Source organism: Scyliorhinus torazame, chromosome 4, assembly GCF_047496885.1.
Source record: "Scyliorhinus torazame isolate Kashiwa2021f chromosome 4, sScyTor2.1, whole genome shotgun sequence".
NCBI lineage: Eukaryota > Metazoa > Chordata > Chondrichthyes > Carcharhiniformes > Scyliorhinidae > Scyliorhinus > Scyliorhinus torazame.
The window spans coordinates 294,227,419-294,252,826 of NC_092710.1; the positions used below are offsets into that span (position 1 = coordinate 294,227,419).

A 25,408-nucleotide genomic window follows, 5' to 3' on the forward strand; every position below is an offset into this window, starting at 1 on the left:
GCCTGGATCTTCATTCAGGAGACTATTTCAGATTGAAGGGTTGTGGAAGGATTGACAGAATCCATCCTCCCCTCTCCTTATTACCTATTCATTAATATCTGACCACATGCAAAAATATTAGTATTCTTACACTGATGCGGAAGTACAATTACTGGAAAATATTTGCTCCTTTAACACGTACGTTTAATATGTAGCTTTTGTGATGGGCAAAGTTCTATTATCACAACCAATCCTTTTTCTTTAATGTATAAAACACTTCAACTATAATACACCATAAAAATGAAGAACATACCTTTGGGTAGTCAGGTTGTCTTCCATTTACTTTAGCCTAAAAACAGAGACAAAGTGGTAAACAATAAATATTTTACATCAATGGCGGAACTGGAAATAAACTAAAATACAATTTACAAACTAATTTTAATTTAATTTATTCACCATCATTACCTATTCTCTTAAAAGGTTCTGCTGGACATTAGGTTCCGTGGACTAGGGGCAAGATTCTTTGGCCTCCTCACGGTGTGTTTTTTGGCGGCGGGAACCTGCCCGCTGTTGGCCGGATTTCCCATTGAATCTACCTAGCCGGGAAACCCATGGCGGGCGGGCGTTGCCAGCGTGAACAGCCGGAAGATCTCGCCCTAGTTTTCCAATTGTAATACTGCCATTTTAACTTGGTTCAATAGGCAGTATGATTTGAAAACCTAGCCCCATTTCCCATTTCTGTAGTTATGGTTTCAATGATCAGTGGACTATAAATGTGGTCAATACCAAACAGGTTTACCTTTTCCAACTCAGCAAATCACAATCTGTCAAGGATCATGCTTACAAATAGTGGTCAAAAAATTACTTCAGAAGTGGAAGCATGGAATCCATCAAGCTTCAGTTTCCACATTTCTTGGTTCCTAGAAAAGGCTACCTAATTTCAATCATTTTATTTCAACTGCATTACGTTCATAGTCTACACCAGCCTCGGATGCACTCTTCTTCCCTCTGCTCTGCTACTGGCAGCAAGGTCTATAGCTTCCTTATTTTCCTACATTTTCTACAACACAGCAGTAACTACACTTCAAAATATGCTCCATTAGCTGTAAAGCATTCTTGAGATTGTGAAAAGCCCTGCATAAAAGACTATCCGGCGCCAAGGATGGGGGCCACCAAGCTAGTCGGGCGGGCTAGCTCACGGAAGCGCAGTGGGGGATGTGCATATGTTCGGTTTATTAAAGGGGTTGGGTTACAGAGTGTTGTTATTAGGGGGAGGAGGGGGGAGGTAAATGTTCTTCTGACGAGGGAGGGACTTGGGCTAAGGGACAGAGAGGAGGCTGGAGGTAGAGGCTGCCTGGGGACGGATCGCTGGAGGCGCGGAGCATGGGCTGGCCCAAAATAGGGGATGGCTGATCGGCGAAGGGGGGGGGGGGCAATGAGCCCCCCAACTAGGCTGATCACCTGGAATGTTCGAGGGTTAAATGGGCCGGTCAAGAGGGCACGTGTGTTCGCGCGTCTTCAGGGACTGAAGGCGGACGTGGTAATGTTGCAGGAGATTCACCTTAGAGTAACTGACCAGATTAGGTTGAGGAAAGGCTGGGTCAGTCAGGTCTTTCACTCGGGACTACTCAAAGACTAGAGGAGTTGCGATCCTGATTTATAAGCGGGTGGTGTTTGAGGCGGGTAGAATAGTCTTGGATGTGGGAGGTCAGTACATTATGGTCAGTGGGAAACTGGAGGGGGTGCAGGTGATATTAGTAAATGTGTATGCGTCAAATTGGGATGATGTGGAGTTTATAAAGAGGATGATGGGGAAGATACCAGACCTGGACTCGCACAGGTTGGTCATGGGAGGGGACTTCAACAGTTATTGACCCCGGCTTGGACCGGTCAAGCTCAAAAACGGGCAGGGTGCCTGCAATGGCAAAGGAATTAAAAGGATTCATGGAGCTGATGGGGGAGGTGGATCCATGGAGATTTGGGCAGCTGAGGGTGAAGGAATTCTCCTTCTACTCACACGTGCATAAAGTGTACTCCCGGAATGATTTATTTTGAGCAGCACCTTGCTGGCTGGGGTGGTGGACACGGGGTACTCGGCGATTACAATCTCAGACCATGCTCCGCAATGGGTTGACCTGCAGGTTAGTAAAGACAGTAACCAGCGCCTGCAATGGAGGTTAAATGTGGGACTTTTGGCTGACGAAAGGTTGTGCGAGCGGCTGAGGAAATGTATTCAGAATTACTTGCAGGTCAACGACACGGGGGAAATTTCAGCAGCAGTGGTCTGGGAAGCACTGAAGGCGGTGGTCAGAGGGGAGCTGATCTCGATACGGGCCCATAGGGAGAAGGTGGACAGGGCAGACTGGTAAAGGAGATACTACAGATCGATAGGAGGTATGCGGAGACCCCAGAGGCAGGGCTTTTAAGGGAACGGCGGAGGCTACAGGCGGAGTTCGGCTTGTTAACCACTGGAGCAGCTGAGAAAGGTGAGGGGGGCGATCTATGAGCATGGGGAGAAGGTCAGCAGAATGCTTGCGCAGCAGCTTAGAAAGAGGGAGGCAGCCAGGGAGATAGGGAAAGCCAATGACGGAGATGGGAACCTGGTTGGAGATTCAGCAGGGGCGAATAAGCCGTTTAGGGATTTCTACAGTAGGCTGTATAGGTCGGAACCCCCTACGGGCTGGAGGGGATGAGGCACTTCTTGGGGGGGCAGAATTACCCAAAGGTGGACGGGGAGCTGGTAGAAAGGCTGGGGACCCCAATCGGGTTGGAAGAGATAGTGGAGGGTCTGAAGGCCATGCAGTCAGGTAAAACCCCGGGGCTGGACGGGTACCCAGTGGAGTTGTATAAAAAGTTCTCTGGGATATTGGGGCCGGTGTTGATGAGAATGTTCAATGAGGCAAGAGAAAGAGGGGTGCTGCCCCCAACGATGTCACAGGCCACAATTTTGCTGATACTGAAGCGGGACAAGAACCCGGAGCTGTGTGGGTCCTACAGGCCGATATCCCTGTCGAATGTCGATGCTAAATTGCTGGCCAAAGGTTTGTCCTCAAGGATTGAGGATTGTGTTCCGGACATCATTGGGGAGGATCAGACGGGGATTGTTAAGGTAGACAGGTGGTGGCCAATGTAAGAAGGTTGTTATACGTGATCATGATGCCCCCGGAAGGTAGGGAGGTGGAGGTAGTGATCGCAATGGATGCAGAAAAGGCTTTTGATCGGATAGAATTGGATTATCTGTGGGAGGTACTGGGACGGTTCGGATTTGGGCGGGGCTTTATCGACTGGGTCAGGTTGCTGTATCAGCTCCTGTGGCAAGCGTACAGACGAATAGGACAACATCGGACTATTTTAGACTCCACCAGGGGACGAGACAGGGATGCCCCCTCACCCCACAGTTGTTCGCGCTAGCTGTAGAGCCGTTGGCAATTGCTCTGAGAGCCTCAAGTGACTGGAAGGGGTGGTCCGGGGGGGTGGGGAGGGGGGGGGGGGGGGCGGGGGGAAGAGGAGCACAGAGCCTTACTCTATGCAGACGACCTGCTTCTGTATGCATCGGACCCATTAGAGGGGATGGAAGAAATCATGAGGAGTCTAGGGGAATTTGGCCGCTTTTCTGGGTATAAGCTAAATAGGGGGGAAAATGAGATGTTTGCGGTCCAGGCGAGGGGACAGGAGAGGCGATTGGGGGAGCTGCCGCTTAGATTAGTAGGGGGAAGCTTTAAGTACCTTGGCATTCAAGTGGCGCGGGAATGGGACCGGCTGCATAAATTAAATCTGGCCCGGCTAGTAGACCAAATGTAGGACGATTTTCGGAGATGGGACACGCTTCCGTTGTCACTGGCTGGGAGGGTGCAGACGGTGAAGATGACGGTCCTCCCGAGATTCCTGTTTGTATTTCAGTGTCTCCCCATCTTTATTCCGTGGTCCTTTTTTAAACGGGTCAACAAAGTGATCACTGGCTTCAGTTGGGCGGGCAAGACCCCGCGAGCAAGGAAGGTAATGCTTGAGCGGAGTCGGGGAGAGGATGGGCTGGCGCTGCCAAATTTTAGTAACTATTACTGGGACCTGTAAGGAAGGGAGACGGCTTTTGCACTATGTCTATAGTTTCATGTACATTGTTTATTGTGTTGTTGTTACAATACCAAAAATACCTCAATAAATTGTTTATTAAAAAAAAAGCCCTGCATAAATTCAAGTCATTTTCTTTTTGTTTCCAAACTCTACAGCATTGCCTCATTAAACCCCTCCACCTCTCCCTCCTTTAAAAAAAGTTCCACAAAACCCAGCTTTTTGATTCAGTGTTTAGTTGCTTCTCTTAACCATTCCATTCCTAAATCAGTTTTTGTTTACGCTCATTCGCTCATTTGTGAAGTGCCTGTGGATGCTTGTATCCTCAAGATGTAATATAAAAACTGGTTACAGTTGTTCAATTATATTTCACCGGACCTGAATTATTTGGCTTGAATGGTCAAGAGTCTACGTGTGCACCTGGTTCACAGAACTAGCACATATAAAAGATCAAATTTTTTGCTCTTTGGATTTTATTAAATGAAACCCTGGTGCATTGTGTAGGCTTTTGCACCATGGAATCATCTCATTTTGAAAGGAATTATTATATTTGGCTTGTATGGCGTCTCCACCCATCGCCACATTTATCCCTTTAATCAAGGCCGGGACTGGCAGAGCTGCTGCAGACTTGTGGGAGGGCAAGTGTTTCATTTCTGCAGGGTAGAATTGATTTGGCCAATTCCCCTCCGTTTCTATCCACCCACGCAAAAATAAAAACAAAAGCTTTTACAGACATTGCAGCCTTGCGGGTGGCTAGTGAACTCTGCCGAGCCAGAGGTCTTCAGTTTTTTGGGATTATTTTTCACTGGGAATTGAACTCATCGCTCCCAGTGTGGAGCCTGCTTCAGTACAGCTTGAACCACAGGTAGTCCAAAAAAATTAACTTCTCTAAGCTATTAATAAAGGTGGCTGAACATTTCTCAAGTAAACAAGTGCTGTCTATTGCCCATAAACACTTAACACATAGCATTTTATCTGGATCATATTTAATTTTTTTGCAATATTGATTTATTTTAGAGGACAATTAAGCAGAGTTGAAATACTGCCCTAAGCTGCAAGATATCTCTGTCAATAAGAGTCTCGTGTGAAATGGGTTTTGGACTAAAGAACCATAGAAAAGTTACAGCACAGAAAGAGACCGTTCAACCCTTCTCCGTGGTACCCTAAAAACTTATTTGGAGTAGCTAGAATGATGAAAGAAAATCGGTACTTGTGTCAGTAAAGGTATTGAGTGGCAGGATGGGAGCAAAGTTGTTAGCACAATTGCTTCTCAGCGCCAGTGTCCCAGGTTTGAGTCCCGGCTTGGGTCACTGTCTGAGCGGAGTCTGCACATCCTCCCCGTGTGTGCGTGGGTTTCCTCCGGGTGCTCCGGTTTCCTCCCACAGTCCAAAGATGTGCAGGTTAGGTGGATTGGCCATGATAAATTGCCCTTAGTGTCCAAACTTTCCCTTAGTGTTGGGTGGGATTACTGGGTTATGGGGATAGGGTGGAGGTGTTGACCTTGGGTAGGATGCTCTTTCCAAGAGCTGGTGCAGACTCGATGGGCCGAATGGCCGCCTTCTGCACTGTAAATTCTATGATCTATGAGTGTGCTTCTCTAGTTGCTGCTTTTCCTCTGCATTCGGTCCTGTTAATGCTGAGCCTGAGATAACTTAGAACAAATTGTCTTTGTTTTATTTTTTTTTTTTTAAATGTAGAGTACCCAATAATTTTTTTTCAATTGAGGGCCAATTTAGGATGGCCAATCCACCTAACCTGCACATCTTTGGGTTGTGGGCGTGATACCCACGCAGACACGGGGAGAATGTACAAACTCCACACGGACAGTGACCCGGGGCTGGGATCGAACCTGGGTCCTCAGCGCTGTGAGGCAGCAGTGCTAACCACTGCACCACCGTGCCGCCCAGGAATTGTCTTTGTCTAGTACTTTTGGTTCGCCCAGTAGGCTTTCTTAGTGGGCCTCAGAGTGCTTCGCAGCCAATTAATTACTTTTGAAATGAAGCCATTATTGTATAGGCAAAAACAACCATCATTTGTGGCAAGGTTCTACAAAAAACAAAAAATGATTGAATTAATGGATGAATGGTGATGTTGATTGGGGAATAAATGTTGGCCAGGATGCTGGGAGAATGTTGATTCACTGCTTTGTGAACATCACCATGGGTTATTGTACAACCACCCGAAGCGGACAGATGCACCTTGGTTTAACACACCACCCGAAAGGTAGACTCTCTGATAATGCAGCACTCCCTCAGTACTGCACTGAAGCATCTATTATCGGGAGAAATAGGACAGTTAATTAAGCGTTCCATATTCCATGACATGGAACAAATACTCCTTGACTTAATGACACAAAATGCATTTCATTATTAAAAAACCCCCAATAAATACTTGCATTTGTTTTCATTGATTATTTCTCCCCCCCAAATAGCTTTTCTCTGAACCAGGAAAGCTTGCGGTAGAAAACACAAAAAGCATGATATTATTTCAAACATTTAAAAGGATAGTGAAATGGTACAACAGCAGGGAATTTAAAAAAAAAAGTCATTTATCTTACTGTTTATTAACATGCAGTGAAAACACAACACTGAAGAAACTGCCATAACACTTGGGCTTAATAAGCATACACAGAATGAAGTTGCAAGTTTGAGCATGCAATTAACCTGGTGTTCAGGGTGTACACCACTAAACTAATTATCCTGAAATGCCATGCTGTTATTTTACAAATTTGAGCTGCATTTTATTGGTATGGAAGTATTTATACAACCTGCCCTGATGGAACAGTGTCACCGTGTACATTTACATGATGAAAAATCTCACCAGGGAGTCTAGAGCCATCGCTCTTCAGTAGGAGTCACTCTGGCACTGTAGGACCACAGTGAACAGAACTGAAACAGCTCTGCTGCTGGCTGGCTGGAGGTTTCTAGATAGGCAAACTCAATCAGAAAGACTCATCGGATAATGCTGTGAGCCATACAGATAAAGGAATTTAAAGGACATGATTGGAGGAAGGGGCAGGAAACTCTATCATTTTCGGTCTGGTCATTCTATACCTGATCCGAAAGCATTTGATCTTGACAGCTGGTGCTGTCAAATGGAACAGGTGTTCAGCTCCACAGTGCCAACAATTACCACCTTGAACAGCAGCAAATTATACACAAATTTAAGGAGTCACATAAAAACGAGATAGATGGTTTCTTTCCTTGAACTGAAGTCAATTGCCACATACTAACATACAGAATAGCTGCATTTATATATCACCTTTAACATTGTAAATGTCTTGAGGCGCAGTCATGAAGTGAACGGATCTGAGCAGTAGTGCTCAGAGAACAAAGGGAAGTATCTCATGAGGTAAACTCAAGAGGTAAGATTTGATATTGTTTTTGAGCTGGGGATAGAATTAGCACAAGATGTATTTTAGGGAGAGAGATCTCGAGCATCAGGTCCAGTTGACTGAAGGTTTTCCCCACCAAGGGTAGGGTGGAGGTGGAAGAGAAAGGGAGATTATGCAAATACCAGAAGCAGATAAACAAAGGACGAGCATTCGCACAAAATCCTCAAGGAGGTTCCAAGAGAAGGAACATTTCCTATTTACCTGATCAGTTTCTTTCAAAATCTAAAACTCTCAATCAAATCACCCAGAAACACTCTATATTCCATAGAATACATGTCTCGTCTATGCAATTTGTCCTCCTAATTTAACCCTTGGAGTTTGGTAATATTCTGGTGAATCTGTGCTACACTTCTGCCAAGATCAATAAAGGCAACCCGCCTCTATCACCCTCCCAGGCATTCCAGACCGTCACCACCTCTGGGTAAAAAGATTTTTCCTCAGATTCCCCCTTAAACCTCCTGCCCCTCACTTGAACTCGTGTCCCCTCGTGACTGATCCTTCAACTAAGGAGAACAGCTGCTCCCTATCCAACCTGTCCATGTTCCTCATAATCAGGTCGCCCCTCAGTTACCTCTGCTCCAGTGAAAACAACTCAAGTCTTTCGACCTCTCTTCGTAACTGAAATGTTCCATCCCAGGCAACATCCTGGTGAATTTCCTCAGAACCCACGCCAGTGAAATCACATCCTTCCTATAATGCGGGGGCCAGAATTGCACACAGTACTCACCAAATTTCCATACAACTCCAGCATGACCTCCAGCTTTTGTAATCTATTCGACGATTGATAAAGGCAAGCGTGAGATGTGACTTTTTCACCACCCTAATAACCTGCCCTTCCGTCTTCAGGGATCTATGGACAAACACGCCACAGGGTCCCTTTGTTCCTGGAAACGTCCCAATGTCTTGCCATTCAATGAATATTTCCTCGTCAAATTACTTCTTCCAAAGTGTGTCACCTCACACTTTTCAGGGTTAAATTTCACCTGCCACTTATCTGCCCATTTGACCAACCCGCCTATATCTTCCTGTAACCCAAGACATTCAACCTCACTGTTAACCACCCGGCTAATCTTTGTGTCACCCAGAAACTTATAGATCCGACCACACACACCCCCTCACCCCACATAGCCATCTATGTTGCTTATATGAATGATGAATAATGGGGGACCCAGCACAGATTCTTGTGGTACGACACTAAGACACTGGCTTCTAGTCATTAAAACAGCCATCGCTCATCACCCTCTATCTCCTACAATTTTGAATCCATCTTATCAAATTACCATGTATCCCATGTGTATTTGCCTTCTTTATAAGTCTTCCATGTGGGACCTTGTCAAAGGCTTTGCTGAAATCCTTATAAACTATGCCTGCCAACACCTCCAAATCCTTGTCACTCGCTGTGACAATTTTTCAAGAACCTCACAGTCTCTCTCACTGAGTTCCATACCTACATCTTCATTCTCTTGGGTCAAGACCGATGTGAAATATTCGTTCAACACTCTACAAATGTCCTCTGGCTCCTCCACAAATTGCCCTCTTGGTCCCTAATGGGCCCTATTCTTCCCTGGCTATCCTCTTCCCATTGATATATTTATACAATATCTTGGGATTTTCCCTACTTTTACCAGCCAGCGCTGTTTCAATACCCTCTTTCCTCTCCTAATTGCTTTCTTAAGTTCTATCCTGTGCTTTCTATACTCCACCAATGCCTCTGCTTATTTGCTCCTCTTGTACTTGCTAAGTGCCTCTCTTTTCCTTTCCATCATCTCCCAAATATCTCTGGTCATCCATGGTTCTTTGGGTTTGTTCTCCTTCCTATAACCCTTGAGGGGACATGTTGGGCCAGTACCCTCCCCATTTCCTTTTTGAACATCCTCCACTGCTCTTCCTCATTTACCTTGGCCAGATTCTGCCTTATTTTGCTAAAATCCGCTCTCCCACAAACCCAAACCCTTTTTTGCAACTTGTCTATTTCTTTGTCCACAACAAGCTTAGATTGTAACATGTTCTGGTCGCTACCATTAAAATGCTCCCCCTCCAACACCTCAGCCACCTGTCTGGCTTCATTCCTCAGAGTTAGGTTCAGCACTGCGCCATCCCTTGTTGGACCCTCTACCCTTGAGATGTTTACCTATGTTAAATAATGTTATTAAACCCATGCTGCATTTATATCGTGCTTGTCTCGACATTCACGACAATGACACGGCAATGTGGCAGGGGGATGGGAACTGATGCAGGAAGTTGGAAGGTAGTAAAACAGGGACAGAAATAAAAGGCAGTAAGGGGGAAAGTGTAAGGCAGAGAAGCCATAGTCAAAAATCAAAAAGGGCGACAGTACAAGGTACAGTGACTGAGGGGAGCTCAATGAATAGGACCAGGAATACTAAAAGAAATAAAACATTAATGGTAAGCGACGCGGCAGGTTGTTACATGAAGATATGGGTTCGACGACAAGGAAAATTAGGAGAAAAGTTAAGAGGAAATATAACTTAGGAGAGGTTACTGATCGAGGTGTTAAGATTCAGAACAGAGGTAAAAAAGCCAACAAAAGGGTACTTTACCTGAATGCTCATAGTATTCGGAATAAGGTAAATGAGTTGATGGCGCAAATCATCGTGAATGACTATGATTTAGTGGCCATTACTGAAACATGATTAAAGGATGGTCACGACTGGGAGTTAAATATCCGAGGGTATCAAACTTTTCGGAAGGACCGAGTGGATGGTAAGGGAGGTGGTGTAGCGCTGTTATTTAAGGATGACATCCGGGCAACAGTAAGGGATGGCATCGGTGCTATGGAGGATAAGGTTGAATACATTTGGGTGGAAATCAGGAATAGTAAGGTGAAAAAGTCACTGATAGGAGTAATCTATAGGCCACCAAATAGTAACATTATGGTGGGGCAGGCAATAAACAAGGAAATAACAGATGCATGTAGAAATGGTACAGCAGTTATCATGGGGGATTTTAATCTACATGTTGATTGGTTTAACCAGGTCGGTCAAGGCAGCCTTGAGGAGGACTTTATAGAATGTATCCGCGATAGTTTCCTAGAACAGTATGTAATGGAACCTACGAGGGAACAAGCGGTCCTAGATCTGGTCCTGTGTAATGAGACAGGATTGATTCAGGATCTCATAGTTAGTGATCCTCTCGGAAGGAGCGATCACAATATGGTGGAATTTAAAATACAGATGGAGGGTGAGAAGGTAAAATCAAGCACTAGTGTTTGTGCTTAAACAAAGGAGATTACAATGGGATGAGAGAAGAACTAGCTAAGGTATACTGGGAGCAAAGACTTTATAGTGAAACAGTTGAGGAACAGTGGAGATACTTCCAAGTGATTTTTCACAGTGCTCAGCAAAGGTTTATACCAACAAAAAGGAAGGACGGTAAAAAGAGGGAAAATCGACTGTGGATATCTAAGGAAATAAGGGAGAGTATCAAATTGAAGGAAAAAACATACAAAGTAGCAAAGATCAGTGGGAGACTAGAGGACTGGGAAATCTTTAGGGGGCAACAGAAAGCTACTAAAAAAGCTATAAAGAAGAGTAAGATAGATTATAAGAGTAAACTTGCTCAGAATATAAAAACAGATAGTAAAAGTTTCTACAGATACATAAAACAAAAAAGAGTGGCTAAGGTAAATATTGGTCCTTTAGAGGATGAGAAGGGAGATTTAATAGTGGGAGATGAGGAAATGGCTGAGGAACTGAACAGGTTTTTGGGGTCGGTCTTCACAGTGGAAGACACAAATAACATGCCAGTGACTGATGGAAATGAGGCTATGACAGGTGAGGACCTTGAGAGGATTGATATCACCAAGGAGGTAGTGATGGGTAAGCTAATGGGGCTGAAGGTAGACAAGTCTCCTGGACCTGATGGAATGCATCCCAGAGTGCTAAAAGAGATGGCTAGGGAAATTGCAAATGCACTAGTGATAATTTACCAAAATTCACTAGACTCTGGGGTGGTCCCGGCGGATTGGAAATTAGCAAACGTGACACCACTGTTTAAAAAAGGAGGTAGGCAGAAAGCGGGTAATTATAGGCCAGTGAGCTTAACTTCGGTAGTAGGGAAGATGCTGGAATCTATCATCAAGGAAGAAATAGCGAGGCATCTGGATGGAAATTGTCCCACTGGGCAGATGCAGCATGGGTTCATAAAGGGCAGGTCGTGCCTAACTAATTTAGTGGAATTTTTTGAGGATATTAACAGTGCGGTAGATAACGGGGAGCCAATGGATGTGGTATATCTGGATTTCCAGAAAGCCTTTGACAAGGTGCCACACAAAAGGTTGTTGCATAAGATAAAGATGCATGGCATTAAGGGGAAAGTAGTAGCATGGATAGAGGATTGGTTAATTAATAGAAAGCAAAGAGTGGGGATTAATGGGTGTTTCTCTGGTTGGCAATCAGTAGCTAGTGGTGTCCCTCAGGGATCAGTGTTGGGCCCACAACTGTTCACAATTTACATAGATGATTTGGAGTTGGGGACCAAGGGCAATGTGCCAAGTTTGCAGACGACACTAAGATAAGTGGTAAAGCAAAAAGTGCAGAGGATACTGGAAGTCTGCAGAGGGATTTGGATAGGCTAAGTGAATGGGCTAGGGTCTGGCAGATGGAATACAATGTTGACAAATGTGAGGTTATCCATTTTGGTAGGAATAACAGCAAAAGGGATTATTATTTAAATGATAAAATATTAAAACATGCAGCTGTGCAGAGAGACCTGGGTGTGCTAGTGCATGAGTCGCAAACAGTTGGTTTACAGGTGCAACAGGTGATTAAGAAGGCAAATGGAATTCTGTCCTTCATTGCTAGAGGGATGGAGTTTAAGACTAGGGAGGTTCTGCTGCAATTGTATAAGGTGTTAGTGAGGCCACACTTGGAGTATTGTGTTCAGTTTTGGTCTCCTTATTTGAGAAAGGACGTACTGGCACTGGCGGGTGTGCAGAGGAGATTCACTAGGTTAATCCCAGAGCTGAAGGGGTTGGATTACGAGGAGAGGTTGAGTAGACTGGGACTGTACTCGTTGGAATTTGGAAGGATGAGGTGGGATCTTACAGAAACATATAAAATTATGAAGGGAATAGATAGGATAGATGCGAGCAGGTTGTTTCCACTGGCGGGTGAAAGCAGAACTAGGGGGCATAGCCTCAAAATAAGGGGAAGTAGATTTAGGACTGAGTTTAGGAGGAACGTCTTCACCCAAAGGGTTGTGAATCTATGGAATTCCTTGCCCAGTGAAGCAGTAGAGGCTCCTTCATTAAATGTTTTTAAGATCAAGATAGATAGTCTTTTGAAGAATAAAGGGATTAAGGGTTATGGTGTTCGGGCCGGAAAGTGGAGCTGAGTCCACAAAAGATCAGCCATGATCTCATTGAATGGTGGAGCAGGCTCGAGGGGCCAGATGGCCTACTCCTGCTCCTAGTTCTTATGTTCTTATATTATTCAGATCTTTCAAAGGACTTTTACAGCCAATCAGTACTTTTGAAGTGTAATCGCTGCAAATACCCAGAGACAGCAAAGAGGTAGCGCCCAAGTATTCTGTTGATGTAATGTTGATTGAGGGATAAAGGTTGGCCAGGAGAATGGGGCTAACTCCCTAGCTCTTGAAGCTGGAAATTTGCGAGTACCACTGGAACAAATGATTAAAAGTTACTGTTTTCTGATCATTAATTAAAGTTATTCTGAGGACCAAGTGGAGTAAGACATTATAGCCCACACGCAGCAGGAACCGATTATAAAAAACTTGGGTTCCGCACTCCCTGATTTCTGTAAAAACTAGGCAGTGTACTGTTTTCACTATATAGTGTGCATGCTCCTACTTAAAAAAAACTATTGGCACACTTCTCTTTTCAGGTAAGAGAAAAACCAGAAGAGTTTTGAGTTACTTTTAATAGCTCCAGGTTCATTTTGACAAAATAAGCATGATAATGCGTTTTTCAGTGAATGAAAAGGTTCTCTAATTTTCTTAAATATAGTACCCTTAAAATAAAGAAAACCTTCAGGCAGCATCGCTGACACATTCTTATTTCACTGAATGCAATAACACTGGATCTGAGGCTGATGAAGTTATTCTTACAACAGGATGAAACACACACCAGTTTTATTGTTTTTGCATTTGCAACAAGGGTGACCATTGTCTGAAGTAACAACTGAACACTTAAGCAGTTGGACAAATGTATTCTTTAAATAGGTTACACAGAGCAACTTAAACAAACCAGTTTATACAAGTCTCCTACTTTTCCACATATGCTACAACTCCAAACTAAACCTTCATTCATATAATTTGGCAATTTCTACAACATGGAATCATTACAATAGGCAAAGCCACTCACTGGTCCACTGCATGATAGCACAGTGGTTAGCACTGTTGCTTCACAGCGCCAGGGTCCCAGGTTCAATTCCCGGCTTGGTTCACCGTCAGTGCGAAGTCTGCACGTTCTCCCGGTGTCTGCGTGCGTTTCCTGCGGGTGCTCCGGTTTCCACCCACAAGTCCCGAAAGACGTGCTTGTTAGGTGATTTGGACATTCTGAATTCTCCCTCAAGTGTCCTCGAAAAGGCGCTGGAGTGTGGCGTCTAGGGACTTTTCACAGTAACTTCATTGCAGTGTTAATGTAAGCCTACTTGTGACACGAATAAAGATTATTATTACTCTACCAGCTCTTTGAAAGAGATATCCATTTACCTCCATTTCGCTACCTAAATTTTGATTTTTTAAAACTATTTAAGCCACTGTCTTTAAAATTTTTTTTTTAAATTCTCCTTTTTCACATTTTCTCCCAAATTTACACCCAACAATAAACAATAATTAGTAACGAATGCAATGTCAATCCCCATGTCAATAACAACGATCCCATCCTCCCACCAAACCACAAATATTAGCCCACAAACGACATAAAGGAATCAGGAATCACCCATAGTCACCATTAACACATAGTCCCTCACCGCCAACCCTCCCAGCACCCCCCCCCCCCCCGCCTGATGTTCGCTGTGATCCAATTCTCGAAAGCGCATAATGAATAACGCCCATGAATTGTAGAACTCCTCCATCCATCCCCTCAGTTCAAATTTGACCTTTTCAAGCGTCAAGAATTCCAGCAGATCCTCCCGCCACGCCAGGGTACAGGGTAAAGAGGTTGATCTCCACCCTAACAGGATCCGCCTTTGGACGATCAACGAGGCGAAGGCTACAACACCTGCCTCTGCGCCCGTTTCTACTCCGACTCGTCCGACACTCTGAATACGGCCACCCGAGGGCTCGGGTCCAGTTTCACGTGCATCACTTTAGAAATTACCCTAAACACTTACTTCCAGTAATCCTCCAGCTTTGGATAGGAGCAAAACATATGAACGTGGTTGGCGGGGCCTCCCCCCCACAATGTTTACACACATCTTCTACCCCCTCAAAGAGCCGGCTCATCCTCGCCCTTGTAAGGTGTGCTCTATACACCATCTTCAGATGTATCAGCCCCAACCTCGCACACGAGGTGGAGGCGTTCACCCTCCGGAGCACCTCACATCAGAACTCCTCCTCCATACCCTCTGCCAACTCTTCCTCCCACTTTGCCTTGATTCCTTCTCGCGGCGCCTTCTCCTCCTCCAAAATAGCCCCGTAACCCGCCGATACTACTCCCTTCGCCAGTCCCCCTGTCGTCAGCACCTCCTCCAGCAATATGGAAGACAGCTCTACTGGGAAGCTCTGTATATCCTTTCTGGCAAAGTCTCGAACCTGCATGTATCTGAATATTTCCCCCTGCTCCAGGCCAAACTTTACTCCCAGCTCCTGCAATCCCGCAAAACGACCTCCAAGAAACAAATCTTTTAGTGTCCTAATTCCTTTCTCCCCCCATCTCTGAAAATTTCCATCGCACTTCTCTGACTCAAATCTATGGTTCCCCCGAATCGGCATTTTCCTTGACCCTGCTCCCAACCCGAAGTGCTGTTGAAACTGCCCCCAAATTCTCAACAAAGCTATTACTACCGGACTCCCTGAGTATCTCCCCGGGGCTATCGGGAGCGGCGCTGTCACTTGCGCCTTCAATCCCGACCTGCTACCCAAACTCTCCTCCATTCTGACCCATTGGGAGTCAACCCTTCTGACCCAGCTCCTCACCTTCTCCACATTCGCCACCCAGTAATAATAAATCAGGCTCGGAAGACCAAACCTCCGGCCTGCCTTCTTCTCTGTAGTAGCACCTTTTGAATTCCGGCCAGCTTCCCTCCCCATAGGAACGAAGTAATCATTCCTTCACTCTCGCTAAAAGACGCCTTCGGCAGGAAAATCGGCAGGCATTGAAAAATAACCAGGAAACGCGGCAGCACATTGATTTTAACCGCCTGTACCCGACCCGCCAGTGACAGTGGGAGACCATCCCACCTTGCCAGATCAGCATTCACCCTCCCCACCAAACTAGAAATGTTGCAGCTACGGAGCCCCCCCCCCCCCGGCAAATCCCGAGCAACCTGCACCCCCAAGTATCTAAAGTGAGTCCCTGCCTTACGGAATGGCAGCCTCCCCCCCACCCCCCCCCCCGGCTGAGACACCACAAAATATTCACTCTTGTCTAGATTTAATTTGCAAATCTGGGTCCAATTCCAAACTGTTCTAGAACTGCCATCAAGTATTCCACTCTACCCGGTCAAACGTTTTCTCGGCGTCCAATGCCACATCCACCTCTGTTTCCTTCCCCTCCGCCGACACCATAACCGATACCATAACCACATTCAATATCCTCCTACTGTTTGAAAAGAGCTGCTTCCCTCTAACAAACCCGTCTGATCTTCACCTCTCACCTTCGGGAGGAACTCCTCTAGCCTACTTGCCAGTACCTTCGCCAATATCTTTGTGTCCACGTTTAAAAGTGATATGGGCCTTTCTGACCCACACTCCGTCGGATCCTTATCTTTCTTAAGTAATAGGGAAATCGATGCATGCCCCAAAGTTTGTGATATCACCTGTAGCCATGCAAAATGGCTGCATTCCGATTAATCTGGCCAAAACCCAGTTTAAAAAGGCTAACCCGAAAGACTGCTGGGAAAAGCAGCCAAGAAGACACAAGCAGGCAGCTGCAGACAGGTTTGCATATTCAGCTCTGGGAAGGTAGCCCAGATCGATACTCAGGGCTATCAACAGCCCATCAACCCAGGTATCCGCAGTTGCATTCAGGACTGTTTACATCTAATCTACTCAGACATCCAGTTAAATCAGCTATCCCCGGGAACAATTGCAACATATTAGCAATTGAATACCGGGCCAGACCTGTCGGCGCCTGCAGTGGCCGAAACAAAGACAGGTGAGCGACCACCCCCCGATCGAGGAATCGCCTCACCATTGGACACATCGACCCCAGAGATTGGGGACAGAATCCAATCACTTGGAACTCAGGGTCAAGGGCCGCCCCGGGAGGCGGGAAGCCCCTGGGCCCTATAAAAGTGAAGGTCCAAGTTCAGGTCGCTCTCTCGCTCATCTTCGCCTGCTCGAGACCTTCGCAAGACCAGCCACCGGCAAGTGTAAGTTTGAATCCAACGATCGCTATCCCTTTCCATCATTAACATAAACGTCACCGAATTGTGGTCACTGTCCCCAAAGTGCTCTCCTACCTCCAAATCCAACACCTGGCCTGGTTCATTACCCAAAACCAAATCCAACGTGGCCTCGCCTCTTGTTGGCCTGTCAACATATTGTGTCAGGAAACCCTCCTGCACACACTGTACGAAAAACGACCCATCTAATGTACTCAAACTATATCTTTTCCAGTCAATATTTGGAAAGTTAAAATCTCCCATAATAACTACCCTGTTACTTTCGCACTTATCCAGGATCATCCTCGCCATCCTTTCCTCTACATCCCTAGAACTATTTGGAGGCCTATAGAAGACTCCCAACAGTGTGACCTCTCCTTTCATGTTTCTAACCTCAGCCCATACTACCTCGGAAGATGAGTCCCCATCTAGCATCCTCTCCGCCACCGTAATACTGCTCTTGACTAGCAGCGCCACACCTCCCACTCTTTTGCCTCCTTCTCTGAGCTTACTAAAACACCTAAGCCCCGGAACCTGCAACATCCATTCCTGTCCCTGCTCTATCCATGTCTCCGAAATGGCCACAACATCGAAGTCCCAGGTACCAACCCATGCTGCCAGTTCCCCTACCTTATTTCGTATACTCCTGGCATTGAAGTAGACACACTTCAAACCACCTACCTGAACACTGGCCCCCTCCTGCGACGTCAAATCTGTGTTCCTGACCTCTATACTCTCATTCTCCCTTACCCTAAAACTACAATCCAGGTTCCCATGCCCCTGCTGCATTAGTTTAAACCCCCCCAAAGAGCACTAACAAATCTCCCCCCCCAGGATATTTGTGCCCCTCAGGTTCAGATGTAGACCATCCTGTCTGTAGAGGTCCCACCTTCCCCAGAAAGAGCCCCAGTTATCCAGAAATCTGAATCCCTCCCGCCTGCACCATCCCTGTAGCCACGTGTTTAATTGCTCTCTGTCCCTATTCCTCATCTCACTATCACGTGGCACGGGCAACAACCCAGAGATAACAACTCTGTTTGTTCTAGTTCTGAGCTTCCATCCTAGCTCCCTGAAAGCCTGCCTGACATCCTTGTCCCCTTTCCTACCTATGTCGTTAGTGCCAATGTGGACCACGACTTGGGGCTGCTCCCCCTCCCCCCTAAGGACCCGGAAAACACGATCCGAGGCATCACGTACCCTTGCACCTGGGAGGCAACATACAAAACGTGAGTCTCTCACGCTCCCACAAAATCTCCTATCTGTGCCCCTGACTATCGAGTCCCCAATTACTAATGCTCTGCTCCTCTCCCCCCTTCCCTTCTGAGCAACAGGGACAGACTCCGTGCCAGAGGCCCGTACCCCATAGCTTACCCCTGGTAAGTCCCCCCCCCCCCCCCCCACAAGTATCCAAACTCTATACAATGATTTGTGTAGAGCGAACATGCCTTTCGGGACTTGGATTTGACACTTCCATGAATAAAACCTGGGATTCTATATTCAATGAAAATCACCATTTATTTGTATGAATTACCAAAATGTGTCCTTATATCTCCAAATTTATGCATCCAATAGTACATACATAGAACATAGAACATTACAGCGCAGTACAGGCCCTTCGGCCCTCGATGTTGCGCGTGATGCAACTATACTCAACCAGAATGGAGAAAATTGGGTAAATCCCTTGACAATTCCACACTAAATGCGCGATCTGCCCAAAAGGGAATAAAGTCCCCGAATGAGCACCCGGAGGAAACCCACGCACACGGGGAGAACGTGCAGACTCCGCACAAACAGTGACCCAGCCGGGAATTGAACCTGGGACTCTGGAGTTGTGAAGCAACTGTGATAACCACTATGCTACCATGCTGTTTACTATAAATATAAAAGCAAAATACTGGGAATTCTGGCAATCTGAAATAAAAACAGGAAACGTTGGAAATGCTCAGTCAGTCTGGGCAGACAGTAGCTCAGTTAACATTTCAGGTCAGTTTCATTTCATTTGAACCAGTTGCTGCTGAGCATTTTATTTCGGATTTTCAGCACCCACAGTGTTTTTCTTTTGTATTGATGTCGACACTCTTGCAAGATAAATCAAGCTTCTAACATACAAAGACATGGAGTTCCCTAACCCGCGAGATCTGATTTTCAACCTACGATCATTTTGACAGTATGCTGCCATTTCTAGCTTTCAAAATCAGTTGAACAGTATCACAATTAAACAGGCATTTGCTGTCTAGGTTCCTTTGTGAGTAATGGCCACTTAAGTAAAGGTGCCTAGCGCCCATATTATTGAACCACGTGAAGAGTCAGCGCCTAATAGAAAGGGTGCACGCTGATCTGGACAGGACTAGTGTTTGAAAGATTCTAAAGGGATTAATTTTTGTAACGCTACACAACGTCCCCTAGCGTTGTGCTCTAAATTCGAAGAATATGGGAAATACACTGTTATGTCAATAGAGTGAACAAATAAGGAAACAAAGCTTCAATGATAGAATTTTAAGAAACTTAACAAGAGCCAGCTAAACACCTAATCAGGACCTCAAGCAGATTTCTGAGCCTCTGCTTTGAAACAGGATGTTTGGCATCGACTTCCAGCAAGGCCTGTTGCTACTTTCAAATTACACCCATGTTCGTAACTTTCGCTTTGTGTGTCAATAGCATAATCTGCAATACCCTGCAAACTCTACCTGTTTAAGCTGGTTAATCCAAATGTCCCGACCCGAAGCCTCCTGATGGAAGATTACTGGAGCAGAGTTCAGACTGAAAGGCATCGTGTCAAAGGAAGTTTCCGCAAGAAATGGCTGGAGGTCAGAATTAAGCTGCAAAGTCATAAGAGCAAAGTCGAAACAGTGAGGATTAAAACAAAAAGGTGAGTCAAACAAACATTTTTGTATTTAATTGAACAAGAGTATAAAAGCTGTAATGAGAAAACCTCAAACCAGTCAGCAGTTCAAAAACCCTAATTAGGAAGAGCAAACCTCAGCACACAGTTCAAAGTGCTGTGTCTTCCTGCAGAATCTTGTGATTGTGAACGAGACAAAAAAATTGGTAGAGAGAGAGGAGAGAAAAAAAAACCTGGAATGCTCAAAACAAAATCCACGTGTGAAATTCCCCTGCATCTAGCCCACCCACTTTACTTCATCTTTCCTCTCCATTATATCCTCAATGTGTTTTTAAAAAATTTCTAATGAACGAGAAATCTGCTGGTCCAGATTTAAAATCTACACATGGAAATGCAGCATGTGGAGCCTACGTATGACTGCAAGCATTCTCCAACAAAGTAGTAGTACCAGAAATTGACTAATTGCATTATTGAATTAGAAATCGATCCATCAGAATGAACCCAGAAGCATCACTGCAGCATTATTTCCGACTGTTAATTTACGTGACAAATGTATCACATCTCAACAACAAGGACCCCTACGTCAGACTCCTATTTATTGACTACAGCTCTGCCTTCAAAACTATAATCCCAGCCAAGGTCATATCAAAACTCCAAAACCTAGGACGTGGCTCCTCCCTCTGCAACGGGATCCTCGACTTTGACCCACAGACCACAATCAGTAAGAATAAACAACACCTCCTCCATAATAGTCCTCAATACCGGGGCCCCACAACGCTGCGTACTTAGCCCCCTACTATACTCCCTGTTCACACAAGACTGTGTGGCAAAATGTGGCTCCAACTCCATCTTGGAGTTGCTTATGGACAACAATGTGTCAGAGTACAGGAGGGTACAGAGTACAGAGAACATAGTGGTGTGGGGTAACGACAACAATCTCTCCCTCAACGTCAGCAAAATTAAGGAGCTGGTAATTGACTTCAGGAAGCGAGGGATTGTACACACCCCGGTCTGCATCAATGGTGCCGAGGTGGAGATGGTTGGCAGCTTCAAATTCCTAGTTGTGCATATCACCAACAATCTGTCCTGGTCCACCCACGTCGATGCTACGGTCAAGAAAGCACTACAGCACCTATACTTCCTCAGGAAACTAAGGAAATTTGGCTTGTCCACATTGATTGTTACCAATGTTTACAGATGCACAATAGAAAGCATCCTTTCTGGCTGCATCGCCCAAGACCTAAAGAAACTACAAAGAGTGGTGAACTGAGTCCAGTCCATCATGCAAACCTGCATCCCATCCACTGACTCTGCATACATTCCCGCTGCCTTGGGAAAGTGGGCAGCATAATCAAAGACCCTCCCACCCAGGTTATTCTCTCTTCCAACCTCCTCCATTGGGCAGGAGATACAAAAGTCTAAGAATACGCAGAAACAGGTTGAAAAACAGCTTCTTCTCTGCTGTTACCAGACTCCTGAATGACCCGCTTAGGGACTGAACTGATCCTATTATGCATCCTCTCTACTGAGTAGTACTACACTCTGTATGCTTCACCCGATGTCTGTGCCTATGTGTTTACATTGTGTATCTATCATATGTCATATTTTTTTCATGTATGGAATGATCTGTCTGGACTGTACGCAGAACAATACCTTTCACTGTACAGGCAACAATAAACCCAATTCTGATCCAAATCCACATTCTATATCGCCTTAAAATTTTAATTCATATAAAACTCATTAAAGTTTCAATCATTATTGGGGTTGGAATATTGGGAATGAAAATTCTGAAACTTCTGCCTCTCAACAGCATTAATTTTCTCTCTTCATCATCCATCCCTCTGTAAATTCAAGAGCTTTAACCTTGTGAAGTGCATTTTTCCATTACCAGACAGCACATCAGCGATCAAAAATATTAGATTTATCGTGGGCTTCTTTTTGATTTTTCGGGGCTACATTTTGGTTTGCAGAGGTTCCTTGGATCTAAAAATTCAAGTTAGAAACCAAACTGTTTTCAAAGCAGGAATTTGCAAACTACACTCTATGCCTTGGTTAAAGTATATTAAGGAAACAACAGATTCTGTGTTGAACAAGTGACCATAAAGAAATAATAAAGCACAGTAATATTGTATGGGGTGACTGTTCTAGAATATTACCCCCCCATATCTTTGCTTTTCTCTGGACTACGTGTAATTTTTCAAGGTTGAATACATCTTACGTCCCCGTCCCTTTGTATTTTGAACCCGGTGACACATTAGTGCACTCCAGCCCTTAGCCCATTTCCAGTCTGGCATGAAGGCGGCATGACAAAATACCGCAGACCACACCGATGACTACAGTTTCTCCTTAGCCCTGGGAGAATGTGACAGCTGCATCTGCAGTCCCCCAATTTATAGCCTATGCTGGTTTGATCATGCTGGAGCACTTTAAAGCTAATTTCAATGCGACTTATGCATCAGTACTCACTCAAATGTCCACTTCATAAAATTAATATTCCCCAATATTAATTTCTGTAAAAGCTTAAGTGAAAAAGTTTGGAAGGTTAGTGGTCCAATTATCATATTTGCATTGTGAACTGGGTCAATTTGAGACTACATTATTCATGTATTGCTCTATTCCGATTCTTGATATGATTGTTGTCAGCATATTGAATAAATGGATGTATTTTTGTAATACAGTATAGCTTTTGAAGTATACCAGGGCTGGAAGATAAACTGTCAGGAAAAATTATTTACGGAATAGAAATTAAGTTGATTTAATATAACATCCTTGTGCTCAAAGACTCAATGAGGTACATCTGATGCACCTTCACAGTGTGTGGTAAATTATCATCCATTTCTGAAAAAAAAGAGACATGCTGTCAAAGCTTTTATCTTGCACTCATCAGGACACATGCAAGAATATCAAATATCTATTTATACTGCATGAGAAGAGGGTGCTGACTGATTGGCAAGTGGACTCTGATTGGTAGAGGCGTTGCCATGAAGAATGCACCAGGGAAAAGTTAAGTGCCAAGTTTTAGTTTAGTTGAAAAAGGTGCTGTGTGTGAACATGTTTTTCTTGTTTGCAAAGGACAACATCCTGTGTGGCGTCTAGCACCATAAGGGGGCCACACTGTGAATCCAAATGATATTATATTGGTTGTTAATCTAATTCTCAGCACAATCAGGATTGCTGAATAAGTGTTGCTCAATAGTGGAATCTAATGTTGGACACATACTTTGTTGTGAGTTTTGCAAGCAAGGGCTGGTTGGGTATATAAGAACTCGGAGCAGGAATAGGCAATTCAGCCCCTCAAGTCCGCTCCACCATTAAAGTCAGTAACCTAGTCTGATGTGAACTGCTGAAGGGTGTCCTGTTTGGTATGATCCACCAGTCATTGGGATGTACAGTCTATATACTTGGCATCACAGCGGCGCTGAAATCATATACCACATATTACTCAGTTGTGTGGTACAACAATTTAGTTTGATGGCAACATTCTGTTAGTGGGGACTACCACTCATGTTGCTACTGCAGAGTAGCAGTGCAAAATGGGTCATTTTATCTGTTGCTCAAACGTTTGAGACACTTTATCCTTCCAAAGTAACCAGTGATAGATTGGGCACTTTTCAAGTCTTTTAAGGGTGCAATGCTATCATGTGGGATAATGACGAACAGGATGCTGCCATCAAGCTAAAAAAGATGTTCTGCCTACCACACAAATATTATTCTGGTATATGAATTGCAGTGCCAAGAAACATGCCAGGTATAGAGGCCGTATGCCCTTGTATCAAACAGCACAACACTTTGGGTGTTCGCAACTAATCGTACTCAACCAGCCAGTGCTTGCAAAATTCAAAATAACTTACACTAACAATCAATTTAAGATAGTCAGACTTGCAGTGTAGGTCATTTATATGTGGTAGAAGCTACATATAGTCACACAGGGTCCCGTCCTTTGCAAACAGAAGGAACATGTCCACGCATTGTGGCTTTTTCAACTAAACAAAAGCTTGGGCGACAGCCATTCCCTGGTTCATTCCCCATGGCAATGCTGTGAACACAGCCAACTTGCCTGGTTTGAATGTCAAGAGGGTTAGAATACAAGACCAGGGATGTACTTCTGAGGCTGTATAAGGCTCTGGTCAGACCCCATTTGGAGTATTGTGAGCAGCTTTGGGCCCCGTATCTAAGGAAATATGTGCTGGGCTTGGGAAGGGTCCAGAGGTGGTTCACAAGAATGATCCCTGGAATGAACAGCTTGTTGTATGAGGAATGGTTGAGGACTCTGGGTCTATACTCATTGGAGTTTAGAAGGATGAGGGGGGATCTTATTGAAACTTACAGGATGCTGCGAGGCCTGGATAGAGTGGACGTGGAGAGGATGTTTCCACTTGTAGGAAGAACTAGAAGCAGAGGACACAATCTCAGACTAAAGGGACGATCCTTTAAAACAGAGATGAGGAGGAATTTCTTCAGCCAGAGGGTGGTGAATTTGTGGAACTCTTTGCCGCAAAAGGCTGTGGAGGCCAAATTATTGAGTGTCTTTAAGACAGAGATAAATAGGTTCTTCATTAATAAGGGGATCAGGGGTTATGGGGAGACTGGGGATGAGAAAATTATCAGCCATGATTGAATGGCGGAGCAGACTCGATGGGCCGAGTGGCCTAATGCTGTTCCTATGTCTTCTGGCCTTATGAATGTAAGCAAAAGCTTGGTAGTTAACTATTCCCTGGTAGACTTCCGGGTGCGGCGATGACCAGCTAAGTCGCACGTTTCGGCAGCTCCCGGTGGAACGGACTTTTGGGCTCTTAATAAGAGCCCCGACGGCAATTTTAACGGCTAGAAGCACTGTGCGGTAAACCAGAAGGGAATGCCCCCTGGAAACGGATGGAAAAAGGAGAGGGAAGTGGCCAGATTGCAGTGGATCCTTTGGAGCAGCGGCAAGGAAGGCAAGCAAGAACCAAGATGGCGATGGAAGGTGGCAGTTTAACATGGGGCCCTGAACAACAAGAGTTTTTGAAATGTTGCGTGGAAGAACTTAAAAAGGAAATGAAGAAGGAGCTGTTGGCCCCGATATTACAGGCGATCGAAGGGCTAAAGGATGAGCAAAAGACCCAGGAGCGGGTGCTTCGGGTCGTGAAGGCAAAGGCTGCCGAGAACGAGGACGATATACAGGGCCTGGTGGTGAAGACGGAGATGAGGCACACCATAAACGATGTGTGGAAAGACTGGAGGTCCTGGATAATAACACAAGGAGGAATAATTTAAGGATTCTTGGTCTTCCTGAAGGTGCAGAAGGAGCAGACGTCCGGGCATACGTGAGCACGATGCTGCACTCGTTAATGGGAGCGGAGGCCCCGGCGGGTCCGCTGGAGGTGGAGGGAGCATACCGAGTGATGGCGCGAGGACCGAGAGCAGGAGAAATTCCTAGAGCCATAGTGATGAGATTCCTCCGTTTTAAGGACAGAGAGATGGTTCTTAGATGGGCAAAGAAAACTCGGAGCAGTAGGTGGGAGAACGCGGTGATCCGCGTATATCAAGACTGGAGTGCGGAGGTGGCGAGAAGGAGGGCGAGCTTTAATCGGGCCAAGGCGGTGCTTCATAAAAAGA

General features: G+C 45.2%; 1 protein-coding gene across 5 annotated transcripts in view; it reads right to left on the reverse strand.

Annotated features, from left to right (window-relative positions):
• The window catches only part of pdss2 (prenyl (decaprenyl) diphosphate synthase, subunit 2), a 336,320-nt gene that overhangs the window by 41,310 nt on the left and 269,602 nt on the right, over nucleotides 1–25,408 (reverse strand). For 4 of the 5 annotated variants that reach the window (XM_072499936.1, XM_072499935.1, XM_072499939.1 and 1 more), the window contains exons 7-8: nucleotides 19,659–19,790; nucleotides 293–328 (exon numbers count right to left, since the gene is read on the reverse strand). In XM_072499936.1, the coding sequence (XP_072356037.1) occupies nucleotides 293–328; nucleotides 19,659–19,790 (168 nt within the window). Of the gene's footprint in view, nucleotides 1–292; nucleotides 329–13,535; nucleotides 14,070–19,658; nucleotides 19,791–25,408 lie in introns of those variants that run through there. The other variant, XM_072499940.1, reaches the window with a different exon arrangement.